We start from the raw sequence: 17,420 nt of genomic DNA, 5'->3' as shown, positions 1-17,420 counted from the left end.
AAAAGATAAATGCAGATTAATCCATCTGGTAATGTGAGATGTTTCAGGCCTAGGTGAAATATTACTGTCTAGGACATATTTGGTAGAGATAGTCCTAGTAGAGAACAGAACACCTGTTCCAAAATGTTTTTAACTTGGGAAAGTCTCACCATGTGGCTGGGCTGGACAACTGACCATGCCACAGTTCCTCCAACATAGAGAAGAATTAACCAGAGAGATTTTATATAAACAAAGTGGAATGAGGTGCTATTGGTTGCAGAACTTGAGGTATAATTGTAGCAGAGTTATACAGTGTAGGGTAGTTTTTGTGAGAGACTTCGCCTTGAACCATTCATCTTGATCAGCTGTAAACTGTAGAGATTTCTCCCTGGAAAGGATAGTCGCTGATTTGTTGAATTGTAGAGATTTGAGCACATCTCTGTCTGAAATAGAAAGTGCCTGAGGTATTGGTCGTCCCATAATGCATCTTCTCTCCCACTCGGTACGTAAACGTAATTGAGAGTCTAGAAATCCCTATAACTGGGAAGGGTTAAATGTAGAGTTGCATCGTGGAAGAGTACACAGCTTTCTATTAGGAAATAGGTCAGACAGGGAATTTTATACCATATGATCTCCATATATGTGGGTGGGGAATCTCTTAAAGGGACTGTTTACCCAAACATTCTCTCCCCATTAAATTGTTCCCAATGATCCATTTTACATGCTGGAGTGTATTAAATGGTTTCCAAGTAACCAATTTAACTTTATTTTGGCATTCAAAATAGCTGATTTTAGCCTGTGGTATTCAAACCTATACTGAAAGTTTCTAAACAGCCAGCCGAAGAAATTACATACTCACTGGGGGTGCAGGATAGTAATAAATGTTGGTTTTCCTTTGTCCTCTCTAAGTATTAAGCTTTTGGTTTATAGACAAATATAAGATAAGGAAGTAAGTGTGTGTACATAAAAGGGATAACATAATGAGATGTGATATTAGCTGGAAGCTCAACCCATTTTAATAGGTTGTGGTTTAAAAGCACAAAACCAGCTAATTCATATACACAAATAAATAAACCTGAAAATAAAAAAATCCCCACACATTTTGCACTATGCAGCTGGTATAACAAGTCATTGAAAATACATTGAGAAAGTGGAGACTATGGATGGTATGGAGGCACTGACACAGCATAACCGACGCTTTGCAAACTTTGAGAGGCTCATGAAGTCGCTAATAGAGAGAGCCCCATTTTATAACCTCATGAGCAAGTTGTGTGCCACTACCGTACAAATAAAAGCTACGGAGGAAGGTCGGATGCCTGCTAATCAAAATGGCGCAGTGAAGACTGCGCACACAGCAGACGCAATGTACCCACATCGGGAGCCTTCTCTGATTAATCACAGTAACTTCTGTCCAGAAGAATTATCCCTCACTAGGGAATTAATGTCGGACCACATTGATTTACCTGACAAAGATGCCGGGCCTAGGGATAAGCTCCCACATGTAAGAGACCACCATATGGCCACCGCATTACCAATTCTACTGGACCACATTAAGAGTCCGCTCCGCACCTCGCCCACACATCAGAGATTGGCACTGAACGGCCATCAAGGAGGGCAGGGGGGGGGGGTGACTCCCAAACAACTAAGAGGGTTGAGCTGTCGGACCTTATGCCGTATAGCACTCAGGTGGCTACGGAACAGAAAGATCACAGAGGAAGGCATATGGATCCGGACGCTCGGTACGACCTTACACAGCTTATTCTCTCTCTGGAATCACACCATGATGGCAAACTAGTAAGACTCATGTCCAGACTGACTTGGACTGTTAGACTTCCCCAAAAAGTAACGCTGGCTTTTCCAGAATCTGGACTTTACGATCAAACTGTTACAGGGGGCTGACGTTGACTTAATTTATCACTGGGGCCGTCAAATCCTTGTGATGTAAACTTCAGTAACCATGGAAAGTTGGTGTGTTAACCTGTTTTGATGTGTATCTGACATACAATTTATTTAGTTTATATGTTGATCCCTAATGTTATACAGCTTATGTTTTGACCATAGCAATTTTCTTTTAATGATAACTTATCTGTAGCGGTAATGGGATATACGCTGCAACGGCACGATAAGGCACCGCTTCTATATTTGCAAACCTCTTTTTGCGCCCAGGACCGTAGATCAGCGGATAACAATATAACACTGCTCAGGGGGAAGACGGTCACTAGGGAAAGTTTATGTTACAAATAGCTGGCCATCAACAATTAACCAAGTAGGGCTGCAACATCTAATCGGTAAGTTTGATCATAAAAATAGTTGTCAATAAATCTCATTATCAATTAGGTGGTCAGTGATTAGTTGGTCAGTTGCACAGCACCAGCTGCTTTAATCTGATGATCTACTGCAACTAAGATTGTGCAAAAAAAATTGAATTAATTAATTTTTTTAATCTTTTTTTCTATCCGATTAATCGGACAATAATCATCCAATTAATCGCATAGAAAAAAATAATAATAAATAAAAATGTTTGCACAATACCATGTGCAGGAGTTAATCGGATTGAAGCAGCTGGTGCTGTGCAATTAACCAAGTAATCACTGACCACCTAATTGATAATTAGATTCTTTGACAACTATTTTTATGATCAATCTTACCGATTAGTTGTTGCAGCCCTATAATTGAGGTTTAATAACGCTCATGGCTTTGTTCTTTATTCCATTTTTAATATATTGGATTTTGCTAGCAAAGATATGTGTGGGAATATCCATGTACTATACCTACAGATTTCAAACCCTGTGCCTTAATTCATCATCGCTTAATAATGCAGCAAAATATGAGTATTACACATTTATAGTTGATGCATGGCTCTAACAATGTGAAATATCTTCTTGTAACATCTGACGTATCCCATGTATTTCTACGTTCTGTAAAACCTCATGTTATTTTAATAAAGCTCTTTGAAAAAAACAAAAAAAACTGAATTGATATAACTCTGTTGGTTATGCAAAACTGGGGAATGGGTAATAAAGGGATTAGCTATGTTTTTAAACAATAACAATTCTGGTGAAGACTGTCCCTTTTAATAAATAGGTTAGTTTGGCTAGTAAGTTGGCTTGTCTGGTTGGCAGCCTTTAAGATAAGAGATGCATGGAACATTCCATTTATCAGCCCAAAGATTAAAAGGTTCCGGATGAGAACTAAGCGGTTCAACAACGGACACCGTGAGATTGCTGGTAAAAAGAGCAGTCTTCTGCTCAGTGCCATGTATCTAAACCCCCTTGATTCTGGTATAGTTTCTAATTGCCTCTGCCAGTGGTTCCATGAGTAGAGCAAATATTAAAGGGCATAAGGGACACCCCTGGCAGGTTCCATTTTTGATGGGGAACAGAAACCCAATCCTTTCACCCGATGCTGAAGGTGCAGAATAAAGCAATCTAAATCTGGTACGAAAATGGTTTGGGAATTCCAAACTTGGCTAAGATCTCAAAAAAGTAAGACCAATTTACCCGCTCTAACACTTTTTATCTCCAAAACGTCACATTTAATATTGATTTTCTTTGCTATCTTTGGAGTATTTATGAGCTTCGCAGGACCCAGGTTGCTGTCCCTGATTCAAGGCAGACTTTACTATTACAGACTTGTGTGTTTGTGTATATGTGTGTGTGTATACAGGGAGTGCAGAATTATTAGGCAAGTTGTATTTTTGAGGATTAATTTTATTATTGAACAACAACCATGTTCTCAATGAACCCAAAAAACTCATTAATATCAAAGCTGAATAGTTTTGGAAGTAGTTTTTAGTTTGTTTTTAGTTATAGCTATTTTAGGGGGATATCTGTGTGTGCAGGTGACTATTACTGTGCATAATTATTAGGCAACTTAACAAAAAACAAATATATACCCATTTCAATTATTTATTTTTACCAGTGAAACCAATATAACATCTCAACATTCACAAATATACATTTCTGACATTCAAAAACAAAACAAATCAGTGACCAATATAGCCACCTTTCTTTGCAAGGACACTCAAAAGCCTGCCATCCATGGATTCTGTCAGTGTTTTGATCTGTTCACCATCAACATTGCGTGCAGCAGCAACCACAGCCTCCCAGACACTGTTCAGAGAGGTGTACTGTTTCCCCTCCTTGTAAATCTTGCATTTGACGATGGACCACAGGTTCTCAATGGGGTTCAGATCAGGTGAACAAGGAGGCCATGTCATTAGATTTTCTTCTTTTATACCCTTTCTTGCCAGCCACGCTGTGGAGTACTTGGACTCGTGTGATGGAACATTGTCCTGCATGAAAATCATGTTTTTCTTGAAGGATGCAGACTTCTTCCTGTACCACTGCTTGAAGAAGGTGTCTTCCAGAAACTGGCAGTAGGACTGGGAGTTGAGCTTGACTCCATCCTCAACCCGAAAAGGCCCCACAAGCTCATCTTTGATGATACCAGCCCAAACCAGTACTCCACCTCCACCTTGCTGGCGTCTGAGTCGGACTGGAGCTCTCTGCCCTTTACCAATCCAGCCACGGGCCCATCCATCTGGCCCATCAAGACTCACTCTCATTTCATCAGTCCATAAAACCTTAGAAAAATCAGTCTTGAGATATTTCTTGGCCCAGTCTTGACGTTTCAGCTTGTGTGTCTTGTTCAGTGGTGGTCGTCTTTCAGCCTTTCTTACCTTGGCCATGTCTCTGAGTATTGCACACCTTGTGCTTTTGGGCACTCCAGTGATGTTGCAGCTCTGAAATATGGCCAAACTGGTGGCAAGTGGCATCTTGGCAGCTGCACGCTTGACTTTTCTCAGTTCATGGGCAGTTATTTTGCGCCTTGGTTTTTCCACACGCTTCTTGCGACCCTGTTGACTATTTTGAATGAAACGCTTGATTGTTCGATGATCACGCTTCAGAAGCTTTGCCATTTTAAGAGTGCTGCATCCCTCTGCAAGATATCTCACTATTTTTTACTTTTCTGAGCCTGTCAAGTCCTTCTTTTGACCCATTTTGCCAAAGGAAAGGAAGTTGCCTAATAATTATGCACACCTGATATAGGGTGTTGATGACATTAGACCACACCCCTTCTCATTACAGAGATGCACATCACCTAATATGCTTAATTGGTAGTAGGCTTTCGAGCCTATACAGCTTGGAGTAAGACAACATGCATAAAGAGGATGATGTGGTCAAAATACTCATTTGCCTTATAATTCTCCACTCCCTGTGTGTGTGTGTGTGTGTATATATATATATATATATATCTCTCTCTCTCTTTCTCTCTCTCTTTCTTTTTCTCTTTCTCTTTCTCTCTCTCTTTCTCTCTCTCTCTCTTTCTCTCTTTCTCTTTCCTTCTCTTTCCTTCTCTCTCTTCTCTCTCTTCTCTCTCTCTTCTTCTCTTCTCTCTCTCTTCTTCTCTTCTCTCTCTCTTCTTCTCTTCTCTCTCTCTTCTTCTCTTCTCTCTCTCTTCTTCTCTTCTCTCTCTCTTCTTCTCTTCTCTCTCTCTTCTTCTCTTCTCTCTCTCTTCTTCTCTTCTCTCTCTCTTCTTCTTCTTCTTCTTCTTCTTCTCTCTCTCTTCTTCTCTTCTCTCTCTCTTCTCTCTCCACAAACAACCAGCTCAATACCATTGTTGGCCTGTTCTATGGTGATTTACCACCTGAGTGCAACTTCTTTTAGCCCAGTAATGCTTTTCACAGAGTAGAACTTTCCTGTAGTATATCAGTCTGATCCAGCCTATTACGGTCAGTCCAGCGCCGAAATACCAGGCAATTCCTCTCTGAACAAGGAACACAGCAACTTCAAACAATCGTTTCGGCCTTCATTGGGCCTCTTTAGTGAGTTGTGTAGCAGTATTCCTCTACTGCATGTTTTCAGCAAAATATAACATACAAAGAAAATTTAATAGTAAAAGTAAATTAGAAAGTTGTTTAACATTGCATGCTCTGACTGAATCATGAAAGAAAAAAATTAGGTTTCATGTCTTTTTAAGAAATGTCCACACTCCTGAGCCTACCTGGTTATTCACTTTAACAAAGGATTCAAAGAGAATAAAGTTGTTTAAATTTGTATACTGTACGTGAAATTATAAAAATGTGTTTATTGGTCCTTTTTTAAGTAGAAAAGAAACCCAAACAAAACCTTTCTGTAGTCTTGCAGTAACTTGCCATATCAGTTAAATGTGAAGACTGTCTGAATATATTAACACCTTATTTAAAGGGACATTAAACCAAAACATTTTCTTTCATGATTCAGATAGAGAATACAATTTTTAAAAAGTTTCCAATTTACTTCTATTATCAAATTTTATTTCATTCTCATGTTACTCTTTGTTGAAGAGATACCTAGGTAGGTAGAGTGCACACGCCTGAAGCCCTACATGACAGGAAATAGTGCTGCCATCTAGTGCTCCTGCTTTTCAAATAAGGATAACAAGAAAACGAAGAAGGGAATTTGTATTATTATTTAAATTTGCTATAGTGACCTGTATTTGTTGAGCCTAGTTTTAAATTATTTGCCCCTTAAATGAAATGCTTTAGTTTCTATATTCTTGTATACTTTAGTTCAGTATAATTTACCATCTCCTAAGTTCTACAATTTGATGTATTTTTATCAAGTGAAATTGTTTTCTTTATGTCTGTCTGCAATTAACACTTATTGCATATTCCTTAGGTTGCAGAGTCATTGGGCTTTCCAGAAGAGTTTATTAAGAAACATAAACCCATTGCCAGATCATTAGCAACTAGTATATCTTCTGCAGCTGAAAAACTGTTGAATTCGTTGAAAAAGCCAAGGCATAGTACACAGGTATGCGTGAGTAGTAAATGACCTGCAAAAATGTGTTTTCTTTATTTGTTTGTAACATTAATAACAGATTTTAAATGAATGTCCCAAATTTGTTAATTTACTATATAAAGTAATGAATGAATATGCAATGGGGCCTATTTATCAAAGATCTTGCGGACCTGATCCGACAGTGCGGATCAGGTCCGCAAGACCTCGCTGAATGCGGAGAGCAATACGCTCTCCGCATTTAACATTGCATCAGCAGCTCACAAGAGCTGCTGGTACAACGCTGCCCCCTGCAGACTCACGGCCAATCGGCCGCCAGCAGGGGGTGTCAATCAACTCGATGGGGTTGATTTCCACCAATTCCTGTCCGCCTGCTCAGAGCTGCTTCATAAATTGTGTTTCTGGCAAGTCTGAAGACTCGCCAGAAACAAAGGCCCACAGATAAATGGGTCCCAATGTGTTCATTTTATATATAGGGGGTAATTAAAGGGACATTTAACACCTGATGAAAAATGCTAAAACCTACTTTTTCTTATTAATAAAAATAAAATAATCACTGCTGTCTATTTTATCTGTTCCTCTTACCCCAAACTGTTGACAAAGATTGTTTTGAAGTACAGTTTTGATCCAGTGCTTGATCCTACTATGTAAGCTGCCATATTGTAACATACCTTACAGGGGCACAGCAGTCACATGACACACACAGCATATTATTTGTTGCACATACTTAGAGAATCACATCTGTTTGCAGTGTGTGAGCTGCAGTGTCTGAAGATACTTATTTTTTTTGTCACTCACAGTATAAATGTATTAGCTTTCCCCATCTAATACACATTATGCAGAACAATTGATATAAAATTAATCATAAGCACTGTTTATGTTTTTAACACCCCCCACAGTTTTACTCTTCAAACTGCCCACAAATTTTATGCTCTAAGGCAGCAAAAGTCGTTTCCAGTGAACTTCAGGCACTATTGTCATAAATCATTTGTAAGCTCCGTGAGGGAGAGAGGGAGGGGGAGGCTCTCAGACACGCTGGATATACTGATATACTCAATGCAGAAGATTTTTGCTTCTTATGTCCTCTCCTGCTTATGTACCAGCTAATGTGATCAGTTAGTAATGATCATCTGGTTTTATTTAGCAGTGCGATCAGCTCTTGTCACACCCTCTGCCAAGACACAGTCACTAGAGCAGAACTCTGTGTGTGTGATCATCAGAGGGTGTGACAGGAGCAAATCACACTGGTAAATAAAACAGACACTCATTACTAACTGATCACATTAGCTGGTACATAAGCAGGAGAGATCACAAGAAGCAGAAATCTGCTCTGCACGGAGTATATCAGTATATCCAGCGTGTCTGAGAGCCTCCCTTTCACTCTCTCCCTCACGGAGCTTCAGCTTACAAATGATTTACGACAATAGTGCCTGCCCTGAAGCCGTGCACTGGAAACGGCTTTTGCTTAGAGCATAAAACTTGTGGGCAGTTTGAAGAGCAAAACTGTGGGGGACGTTAAAAACATAAACAGTTCTTATGAAACATTATATTTCAATTATACTGCATAATATGTGTGTTAGATAGGGAAAGCGAATACATTTATACTGTGAGTGACACATAAATATGTATGTTTAGAGGCTGCAGCCAGATGTGATTCTCTAAGTAATATGCTGTGTGTCATGTGACTGCTGTGCCCCTGAAACGCACGTTACAATATGGCAGCTTAGATAGGAAATTAAGCACTGGATCAACATTGTACGTCAAAGCAATTTCCTTCAACAGTTTGGGGTAAGAGGAACAAATAAAATAGAAACCGTGATTATTTTATTTTTACTAATAAGAAAATGTAGGTTTAAGGGATTATTAGAAGACAGGTGTTAAGTGTCCCTTTAATGTTGTACTTAACAAATTTCAGACAAAATTCATTTATATTCATTATTCTTTTTTTCTCTCCTAAATTACCAAATGTTTGTTAGAAAACGTATATAAAGGGGAAAATGTATTTTGAATTATGCAATTGTATAATTGTATATTCAAATGTAAGTTTTACTTGTATAAACATTACCTTTTTTTTTCCCCTATGGCGTTCAAGTGTGTATTCTATAGCCATGTTCTCCACAGAAAACTGTGCCAGCCGTGGGTGGCATTGTGCAGCAGCTGGGTTAGGGCAGTGTAAAACTATCATTGTGTGTTATTTATAAATGCTACTAAATGAATTGCATAACTTGACATGAATCGACTTAATGATAATTTATGCAACAAACATTGAAAATGTAATATTAGCTAATATTGGAATACGTTTTATCCGGTTGGTCGGTAAAATCAGCTGGGGAGTATACTGTATAGGGAGCAAAAATGTAAGAGAGAAACACAACTGACCACTGTAGTTAGAGGAAAAACCAATGAGTTAAAAAAAAAAAAAAACAGGTTACAGAAACTACACAACAGATGCTTTTAATTGTTTAGTTATTATAAAGACAAAGTGAAAGATAATGCAAGTCTGTTTTCTTGCAAGTAGTGGATCCCAACATAAACTTCTGAATTTCAAAGAATGTCTGACCGTTATAATTAGCAACAACTAATAATGCACAATGTGGTGGCTATTGATGCAAAACCAGAAATGATGCAACCCCTTAAAGGAACATAAAAGTCTAAAAATGATCTAATGCATTGGAGCATATTATTATTATTATTATTATTATTGCACGTTTGCTTGCATATACCTATATGCGTAACCTCAGCACATAATGAAACTGGGCACCAGTGCATTACTGGGAGCTAGCTGAGCTTATCTGGTGAGCCAATGACAAGAAGCATGTGTGTGTAGTCACCAGCTAGCTCCCAGATTTTTACATTGTTGCTCTAGAGCCTACCTAGCTATATTTTTCAACAAAGAAAAATACCAAGAAAATGAGGTAAACTGAAAAGTCTCCTAAAATTGCATGCTCCATAAAAGATTAATTTTTACTTTGCTTCTTAATATGAGGAGAGTCCACAGAATCATTCCTTACTGTTGGGAAATACTGAACCTGGCCACCAGGAGGAGGCAAAACACCCCAGCCAAAGGCTTAAATACCTCCCCCACTTCCCTCATATCCCAGTCATTCTTTGCCTTTCGTCACAGAAGGTTGGCAGAGAAGTGTCAGAAGATTTGGAGTAGTTCCTTATGGAGGGTACCTACCCTTCGAAATGGGACTGAAGTTTTAAGTAGTCTTGTCGGCCTCTCAGTGAGAGCATTGACGAAAGTTAGTCTGGAGATACAGGGAGAGTCTTTCAGCGAACCCATCCAGACTCGTATTAACAGCTCCTAAGCAATCGGTGCTGACAAGTTTCACTGCCTGCTTCCATCACTCAAGTCCATGTCAGGAGCGATGCTACAGGACTGTCAAACTTGAGAGGCTGTGTTTCTATTCCACGGCATAGATTCCGGTAAGATTGTTTCATTTATTATACACTCATGATAATGCAAGAAGACAGGGTCACAGTGTGGCTCCTTTTATCTATATGGAATCAAGGGTTAATATCTCCTGCGGGGGATTATTGAACAGTGGGGATTAATCTCATACATTTTTATTGGATTATACTGCGATGTGTGAGATGTGTTCTGAGGCTCATAGGCTGAGGTGGAACATACAAGTTACTTTAAAGGCGGGCAGCTTTACAAGCTTAGCACGCTTTTCCTTTGCAGTGTGGTCGTAGCTTCACTTCCTACTCTCTGACCGCGCTAGTTATCGGAGAGAATCGATTTTCTCTGTGTGCCTGGGTCATAGGAGGTGGTGAGTGCCTCAGCCATTGGGGGTATAAGGTGCCCTTTTTTTTATATTTTATATAACTCTCGCTATTGTTATATTAGGACATAGCCCTTAGCTATGGAGGACTCTGATGTTTTAGAGGGTACTCCCTCTACACCTAAGACTAATGCCTGTTTATATTGTGAGGAGGCAGAGGTATACCCGCCCTCTCAATTATGTTCTACAAGCCTAGAAAAAGTGATTATGTCAAAGGGTTAACATGTTTGATACCACTGAGCCTTCAACACATCTAGTTTCCCATAGCACGCCTGATCCTCCATCTGGAGGAGGCCTTTTACCTCCAGACTTCACTGCGCAGTTACAAACGGCGGTGTCTGCGGCCTTTAGTGCTTTACCTTGCCCTGCTAAGCGCAAGGTCAAATATTGCTATCTTTCCCAGGGGTCCTTATCCAGTTTAGATTAAGTTCTTTCTAAAACTTCAGAGTGTGAACTTTCTGTGTCGGAATCGGCTGCTTCTAAGCCACCGATTGCTTAGGAACCAGATTTTAGATTTAGAATGGAGCACTTGCGCTTTCTTTTAAAGGAAGTTCTGGCTACCTTAGAGGTTCCAGAGGCCAAGCTGCCTGAAGAACCTTTAATTCCTAAACTGGATAGAGTTTACGAAGACAGGGTTGTTCCTCAGACTTTCCCTGTTCCTGTAAAGATTGCAAACATTATTAAGAACGAATGGCAGAAGATTGGTCCTTCCTTCACCCCTTCGTCTGCCTTTAAAAAACTGTTCACTGTTTCGGACTCTTAATTGGATTTGTGGGGTTCCGTCCCTAAGGTGGATGGCGCTGTCTCCACGCTGGCTAATCGCACTACTATCCCACTGGAGGATAGTTTGTCGTTCAAAGAGCCCTTGGATAAAAAGATGGAAACTCTGTTAAGAAAGATGTTTCATCATCATTTGTGATATTTATTTCAACATGCGGCAGCAGCTACCTACTGGTGTGAATCCTTATCGGAATTGATCAAGGTGGAAGGTCCCCTCGATATTACTCTTGATAGAATTAAGGGTCGCTAATTCTTTTATTTGTGATGCGAATATGCACATTATTTGTTTAAATGCTAAAACTGCTGGGTTTTCTGTTCAGGCCCGCCGGGCTCTGTGGCTGAAGTCCTTGTCTGCAGACTTGACTTCCAAGTACAGACCCCTTTCCCTTCTATCCAAGGGCAAGATTTTGTTTTTTTCCACGGTTACAGGGGGCAAGGGTGCATTCCTACCGCAAGATAAAAAGAACAGATCTAAGGGACAACCTAATAATTTTCGTTCTGAAAAATTCCAGCGCCAGCAATCCTCCCCTAAGACCGAGCAACTTGGAAGACGGCTCAGTCCTGGAATAAGTCCAAGCAAAACAAGAAGCCCGGTGAGACTAAATCAGCATAAAGGGGTCGCCCCCGATCCGTCTATGGATCAGGTAGGGGGCAGACTTTCGCGCTTCTCAGAAACTTGGTTCAGGGATGTGCAGGATCCTATGGGTCCTGGAGGTCATTGCTCAGGGTTACAGAATTGGGTTCAAATCTCTTCCATCCAAGGGCAGATTCCTTCTCTCAAATCTGTCATCAAAACCAGAGAAGAGGGATGCCTTTTCTGGGGTGCTTTCGGGATCTGTCCTCGTTAGGAGTCATTGTCCCGGTTCCCATTGAGAAAGGAACAAGGCTTGGGATACTACTCAAACCTTTTCGAGGTTCCAAAAAAGGAGGGAACTTTCTGCCCGATTCTGGACCTAAAGTGCTTAAACAAGTTTCTGAACATCCCCTCGTTCAAGATGGAGACGATAAGGTCTATTCTCTCCTTTTTCCAGAAGGGACAGTTCATGACCACTATAGATCTGAAGGATGCTTACCTTCATGTTCCAATCCACAGGGAACACTTTCAGTTCGTAAGGTGTGCCTTCCTGGACCAGCATTTCCAGTTTATTGCTCTTCCGTTTGGCCTAGCTACTGCCCAAAGAATTTTCACAAAGGTTCTGGGGGCTCTCTTGGCCGTGGCCAGAACCCAGTGCATTGCAGTAGCACCTTACTTGGATGATATCCTGGTACAAGCAAGCGTGGTCTCTCCTCATATTAAGAAGGAAAACATAAATAATGCTTACCAGATAATTTCCTTTTCTTCTGTATGAGGAGAGTCCACGGCCCCTGCCCGTGTTCTCCGTAGGGCGGACCTACATTTTGTTTTGTTCCTCTGGCACCATTTATACCCTGATGTTTCTACTACTGTTCCTTGTTCCCTTGGCAGAATGACTGGAATATGAGGGAAGTGGGGGAGGTATTTAAGCCTTTGGCTGGGGTGTCTTTGCCTCCTCCTGGTGGCCAGGTTCTGTATTTCCCACAAGTAAGGAATGAAGCCATGGACTCTCCTCATACAGAAGAAAAGGAAATTGTCTGGTAAGCATAATTTGTTTTTTGTATTCCTTGAAATATATATTTATATAAGAAAGCAAAAAGGTGTAGATCATATAGTTTACTTAGAAATTATAAAACTCAACTGTACTTAACCCTTTGGCTGCTAAGCCATTTCCCACTTGTGTGCTAAGCTGGTTTTGAGCTTTTTGTTGCAGTTCACATTTAAACACGTTTAGAAGTAAAGTTTGTGCAAATAAACTATACAAACTATATATTGTTTTTTTCATGACACCCAGCAGATTAAAAATATTCCATTATCATATGTGTATGTATCATCAGGTTTAAAACATAGCACATACAATGTGAAAAAAATGTATTTTTTTTTACTCCTGACTCAATAAATAATAGTATGTAATTTTATTTTTCTAAGATCTATCATCAAAACCTGTGTGGATAAATATTTGTAGTAGGTAACCTGTCTGAAATAAGCAGAAATTAAGAACATTTCACTGTTTTTTCCACTGTTTTATTGCAGGCATGTCAATTTGATACATTATCAAAAACAGCAGCTTAGAATTTACTGTAATGTTTTCAGCAATTAAACAGTTCTAGCCACCTCAGAAAATCAAATGGGGTACACAAAGCACACATTTGCAGAAAGTACACCCCTTGGTGCATCAAATGAGGGGCTACAAGTATTTCTAGCATGAATTTGGGGTGCACAGAAATTAATGGAATAAGTTGCAATGCATAAAAAAAAAATCTAAGCAAAGAGCCATATTCCACTTATTACATTATCTATTTTGTGCTGGCAATACATATAGCCTCTCATTTAATGTGCCAAGGGGTGTACTTTCCAAAAATGTGTACAGTACTTTATTTTATGTATCTCAGTTTCCCAGGTTTCTACAGCTGTCTGATTGCAGACATAACCCATAAAAGTTGAAAGGCTATTTTTTTTATTTATTTTTTTATTTTTGTCGATTTCAAGATTGCCACGTCTGCAATTAAACATTTCTAGCTACTTGGAAAATGAAATATAGCACACAAAACACACATTTGTAGAAAGTACACCCTATGGCGCATCAAATGAAGGGCTACATGTATCTCTAGCACATAATTGAGGTGCGCAACAATTAATGGAATATGGTGCTTTGCATAAAAAATATTTTATTTTTAGCAAAGAGCCATATTCTACTTATTATTACATTGTCTATTTTTGTGCTAGCAATACACGTAGCCCCTCATTTGATGCGCCAAAGGGTGTACTTTCCAAAAAAAAATTACTTTATTTAATTTATCTTAATTTTCCAGGTGGCTACAGCTGTTTGATTGCAGACATAACCCGGTGAAGTTGAAAGACTATTTTATTTTTTATTTTATTTTTTTAAATTCTCTTTACAAAATAAATAGATACTTTTAAAGTAATTGTCCTAGAAAATATATAATTTTTATTGCAAAAAATAAGCTTCTTTGCAAAAAAAAAAATACAGAAGTTTTGAAAGATGGAGAGAGCTGCGTAAAGAGGGTGTTTAACTCATCTTCCACGCACGTTAAAAGACTGATTATAAATTTTATTTTTTTTAAAATACCATTTCTCTACCATTTAATAATTTGTAACCACGTTATCCAGGTGATCATGGGATTACAAATATAATATTGGTCCGTATTGTAAAAGGGAACCCGACATTTCTCAGCTAGGTGATCACTGCGGTAACGCTGGTTACCACAGCGATTATTTAGCTTTACTACTTAAAGGGACATGAAACCCAAAAAATTCCTTCATTATTCAGATAGAGCATACACTTTTAAACAACTTTCCAATGTACTTAAATTATTTAATTTGATTCCTTCTCTTGTTATCCTTTGCTGAAAGGTTTATCTAGGAAAGCTCAGGAGTACTAGCTGCTGATTGGTGGCTGCATATATATATATATATATATATATATATATATATATATATATATACCGATTGTCATTGGCTCACCCATGTGTTCAGTTACAAACCGTTGGTGCTTTTCTGCTCCTTCAACAAATGATACCTAGAGAATGAAGCCAATTTGATAATAGAATTAAACTAGAAAATTTCTTAAAATTGTATGTTTTCCTAAATCATAAAAGAAATTTTTTGGGTTTCATGTCCCTTTTTAAACCGATATTTTTTTTTCAAAAATAAACAAGTTTATGTTTAGAACCTGTATTTTGGGGGTCTCTAGGCAATTTTGATCTTTATTTATGTGCCTTTAGAGACCCCCAAATCCTTTTTTTTTTTTTTTTTTTTTTTTTTTTTTTTTTTTTTTTACTGTACACCCCCAAGACTTATGCCATTGGAAAGGGTAGACGATTACGATCTTGGGGATCTGTAGCTGCTTAGATGCCTGAAATAGACATCTAAGCAGCATGCCCCCATTTCCCTATTTAATAAAGTTGCACAGTGACGTCATCACACAAAACGTGAAGCCCCCGCAAATGCCTGTCACTATACAGGCCAGATTGCCGGGGTGGAAGTGGATGGAGGTCCCCAGCACTCCACGAAGGTGGGGCTCTGAGCCGTCGTTGGCACCTGAGAGGGAAACTTTGCGAGGGGTTAAAGTAAATAATAATTAACAGTACCATTAATAGATTCAAAAAACCAACAACCTATAAATACAATTAAAAACCAAATCCGTTAAATAATGGTATCAGTATTATTAGATCCATAACATAAAAACAATGTTTTATTCCTTTAAAGTATTATTAATACATCTGAAGCACTGTTCTCGTACTATTTATTTTTTATATTAGGAACAATTGGGAATATAGATGCAAAAAAAAAAAAAAGTCACGGAAAATAGATAAATATTCTAGTAGCAAGAATATCAGTACATTGTGATGTGAACAAATCTGATTGGGCAGATCTAGAGAGCTCTCAGGATGAAAGAAATGCGTTAGCTAGATCTTAGCTAAAATAGTTTCACTACCTGTAAATCAGTCAAGTGATGTGCAAATCTTAATGTTAAACACTGTGTGGCTAAAGTTTCTCCCATTTACATGGACATAAAACCATTTTTCATGATTCAGATCCTTCTGTTATCAATTTGCTTTGCTCTCTTGGTATCATTTGTTGATAAATATACACAGATAGGCTTAGGAGCTGCAATAAACTACTGGGAGCTAGCTGCTGATTGGTGGCTGCTCATATAGCCCTCTTGTCATTGGCTCAACTGATGTGTTCAGCAAACTCCCAGTAGTGCATTGCTTTTCCTTCAACAAAGGATACCAAGAGAATGAAGCAAAACTGATAATAGACGTAAACTTGAAAGTTGTTTAATATTAAATCTCTGAGTCATGAAAGAAACATTTTGTGTTTCAAGTCCATTCCTTATTGCTTGCTGGAGTGTATTAAATTGTTTACAAATAGCTTCTTCTTTTCCTTCATTTAGTCATTTGAAATTATTTTCCTGTTGGAACCACTACCTATACTGAAAATTCCAAAACAAGAGGCGTGGACCCCCACCCATTTGTAAGGATGTTCCTGCAATTGATTACAACAAACTCCTATCAGCTGCTTGCTTGAGTATGTTGTCCCTTTAAGGCAGTTGTCACATGTTCTAGAGCAAACAAATGTAACCGCAACATAAAACAGGCAGCAGCAGTTAACGTGTAAAGGGGGGAACAAAGACTTGGCACACACAGGAAACAATGTGGAAAACTCTGTTCTTACTGATGATCGGGAACACAACTGTTTGTCCTTGCAGCAAAGACAACTGTTGCAAATGGTCCCTTTTGATATTAAAGGACATGAAATACACGTTTTTCTTTCATGTTTCAGATGGAGCATGTGATAGTAAACACATTTCCAATTTACTTATCACATTGGTTTCATTCTCTTGCTATCCTTTGTTGAAGGAGAAGCAATGCACTATTGGAAGCTAGCTGTACACATCTGGTGAACCAATGAAGAGGCTTTTGTGTACAGCCACCAATATGCATCTAGCTCCCACTAATGCATTTCTGCTCCTGAGCCTACCTATGCTTTTGTTAACTAAGTATACCAAAGGAATGAAGCAAGTTAAATACAGGTGGCCTTCGTTTTACAACGGTTCAATTTACACCGTTTCAGAATAACAACCTTTTTTTCCAGTCATGTGACTGCTATTGAAAAGCATTGAGAAGCAGTGCATTTATTAAAATAGCCAGTAGGTGGAGCTGTCCGCTTGTGTTGCAGCAAAGGCAAACAAGCTGAAATTTATCAGTTTAACCAGACCTGAGCTATTGAGCAGATTTCAAAGAAACAAGATCTTCCTGTCTATAACTCAGTCCAGATTGGAATGCATAGAAAGAACTGTTTGCAGAAAAATGCAAGTGAAGTCTGTGTTGTGTGATTATTTTATTAGGTTTATAATGCTGTTTAGCAAATGTTTTTGTTCATTTAACTTAGTTTAATTATATATTCTGTGTTGTGTGATTATTTTATTAGGTTTATAATGCTGTCTAGCATTTAAAGTCTTCATTTCAAAGCTTTTAAAATAATGTATTG

The 17,420-nt window shown here is 38.7% G+C and overlaps 1 protein-coding gene across 2 annotated transcripts in view; it reads left to right on the top strand.

Moving 5' to 3' along the window:
* Positions 1-17,420, top strand: part of ZNF839 (zinc finger protein 839) — a 62,918-nt gene that overhangs the window by 18,784 nt on the left and 26,714 nt on the right. For both annotated transcript variants that reach the window (XM_053697434.1, XM_053697433.1), the window contains one exon: positions 6,642-6,776. In XM_053697434.1, coding sequence (XP_053553409.1) covers positions 6,642-6,776 — 135 coding nt within the window. The remainder of the gene's footprint in view (positions 1-6,641; positions 6,777-17,420) is intronic.

Source organism: Bombina bombina, chromosome 1, assembly GCF_027579735.1.
Source record: "Bombina bombina isolate aBomBom1 chromosome 1, aBomBom1.pri, whole genome shotgun sequence".
Classification (NCBI taxonomy): Eukaryota; Metazoa; Chordata; class Amphibia; order Anura; family Bombinatoridae; genus Bombina; species Bombina bombina.
Note: the sequence above shows the minus strand (reverse complement) of the source record. Positions and strands in the feature narration are given on the sequence as shown.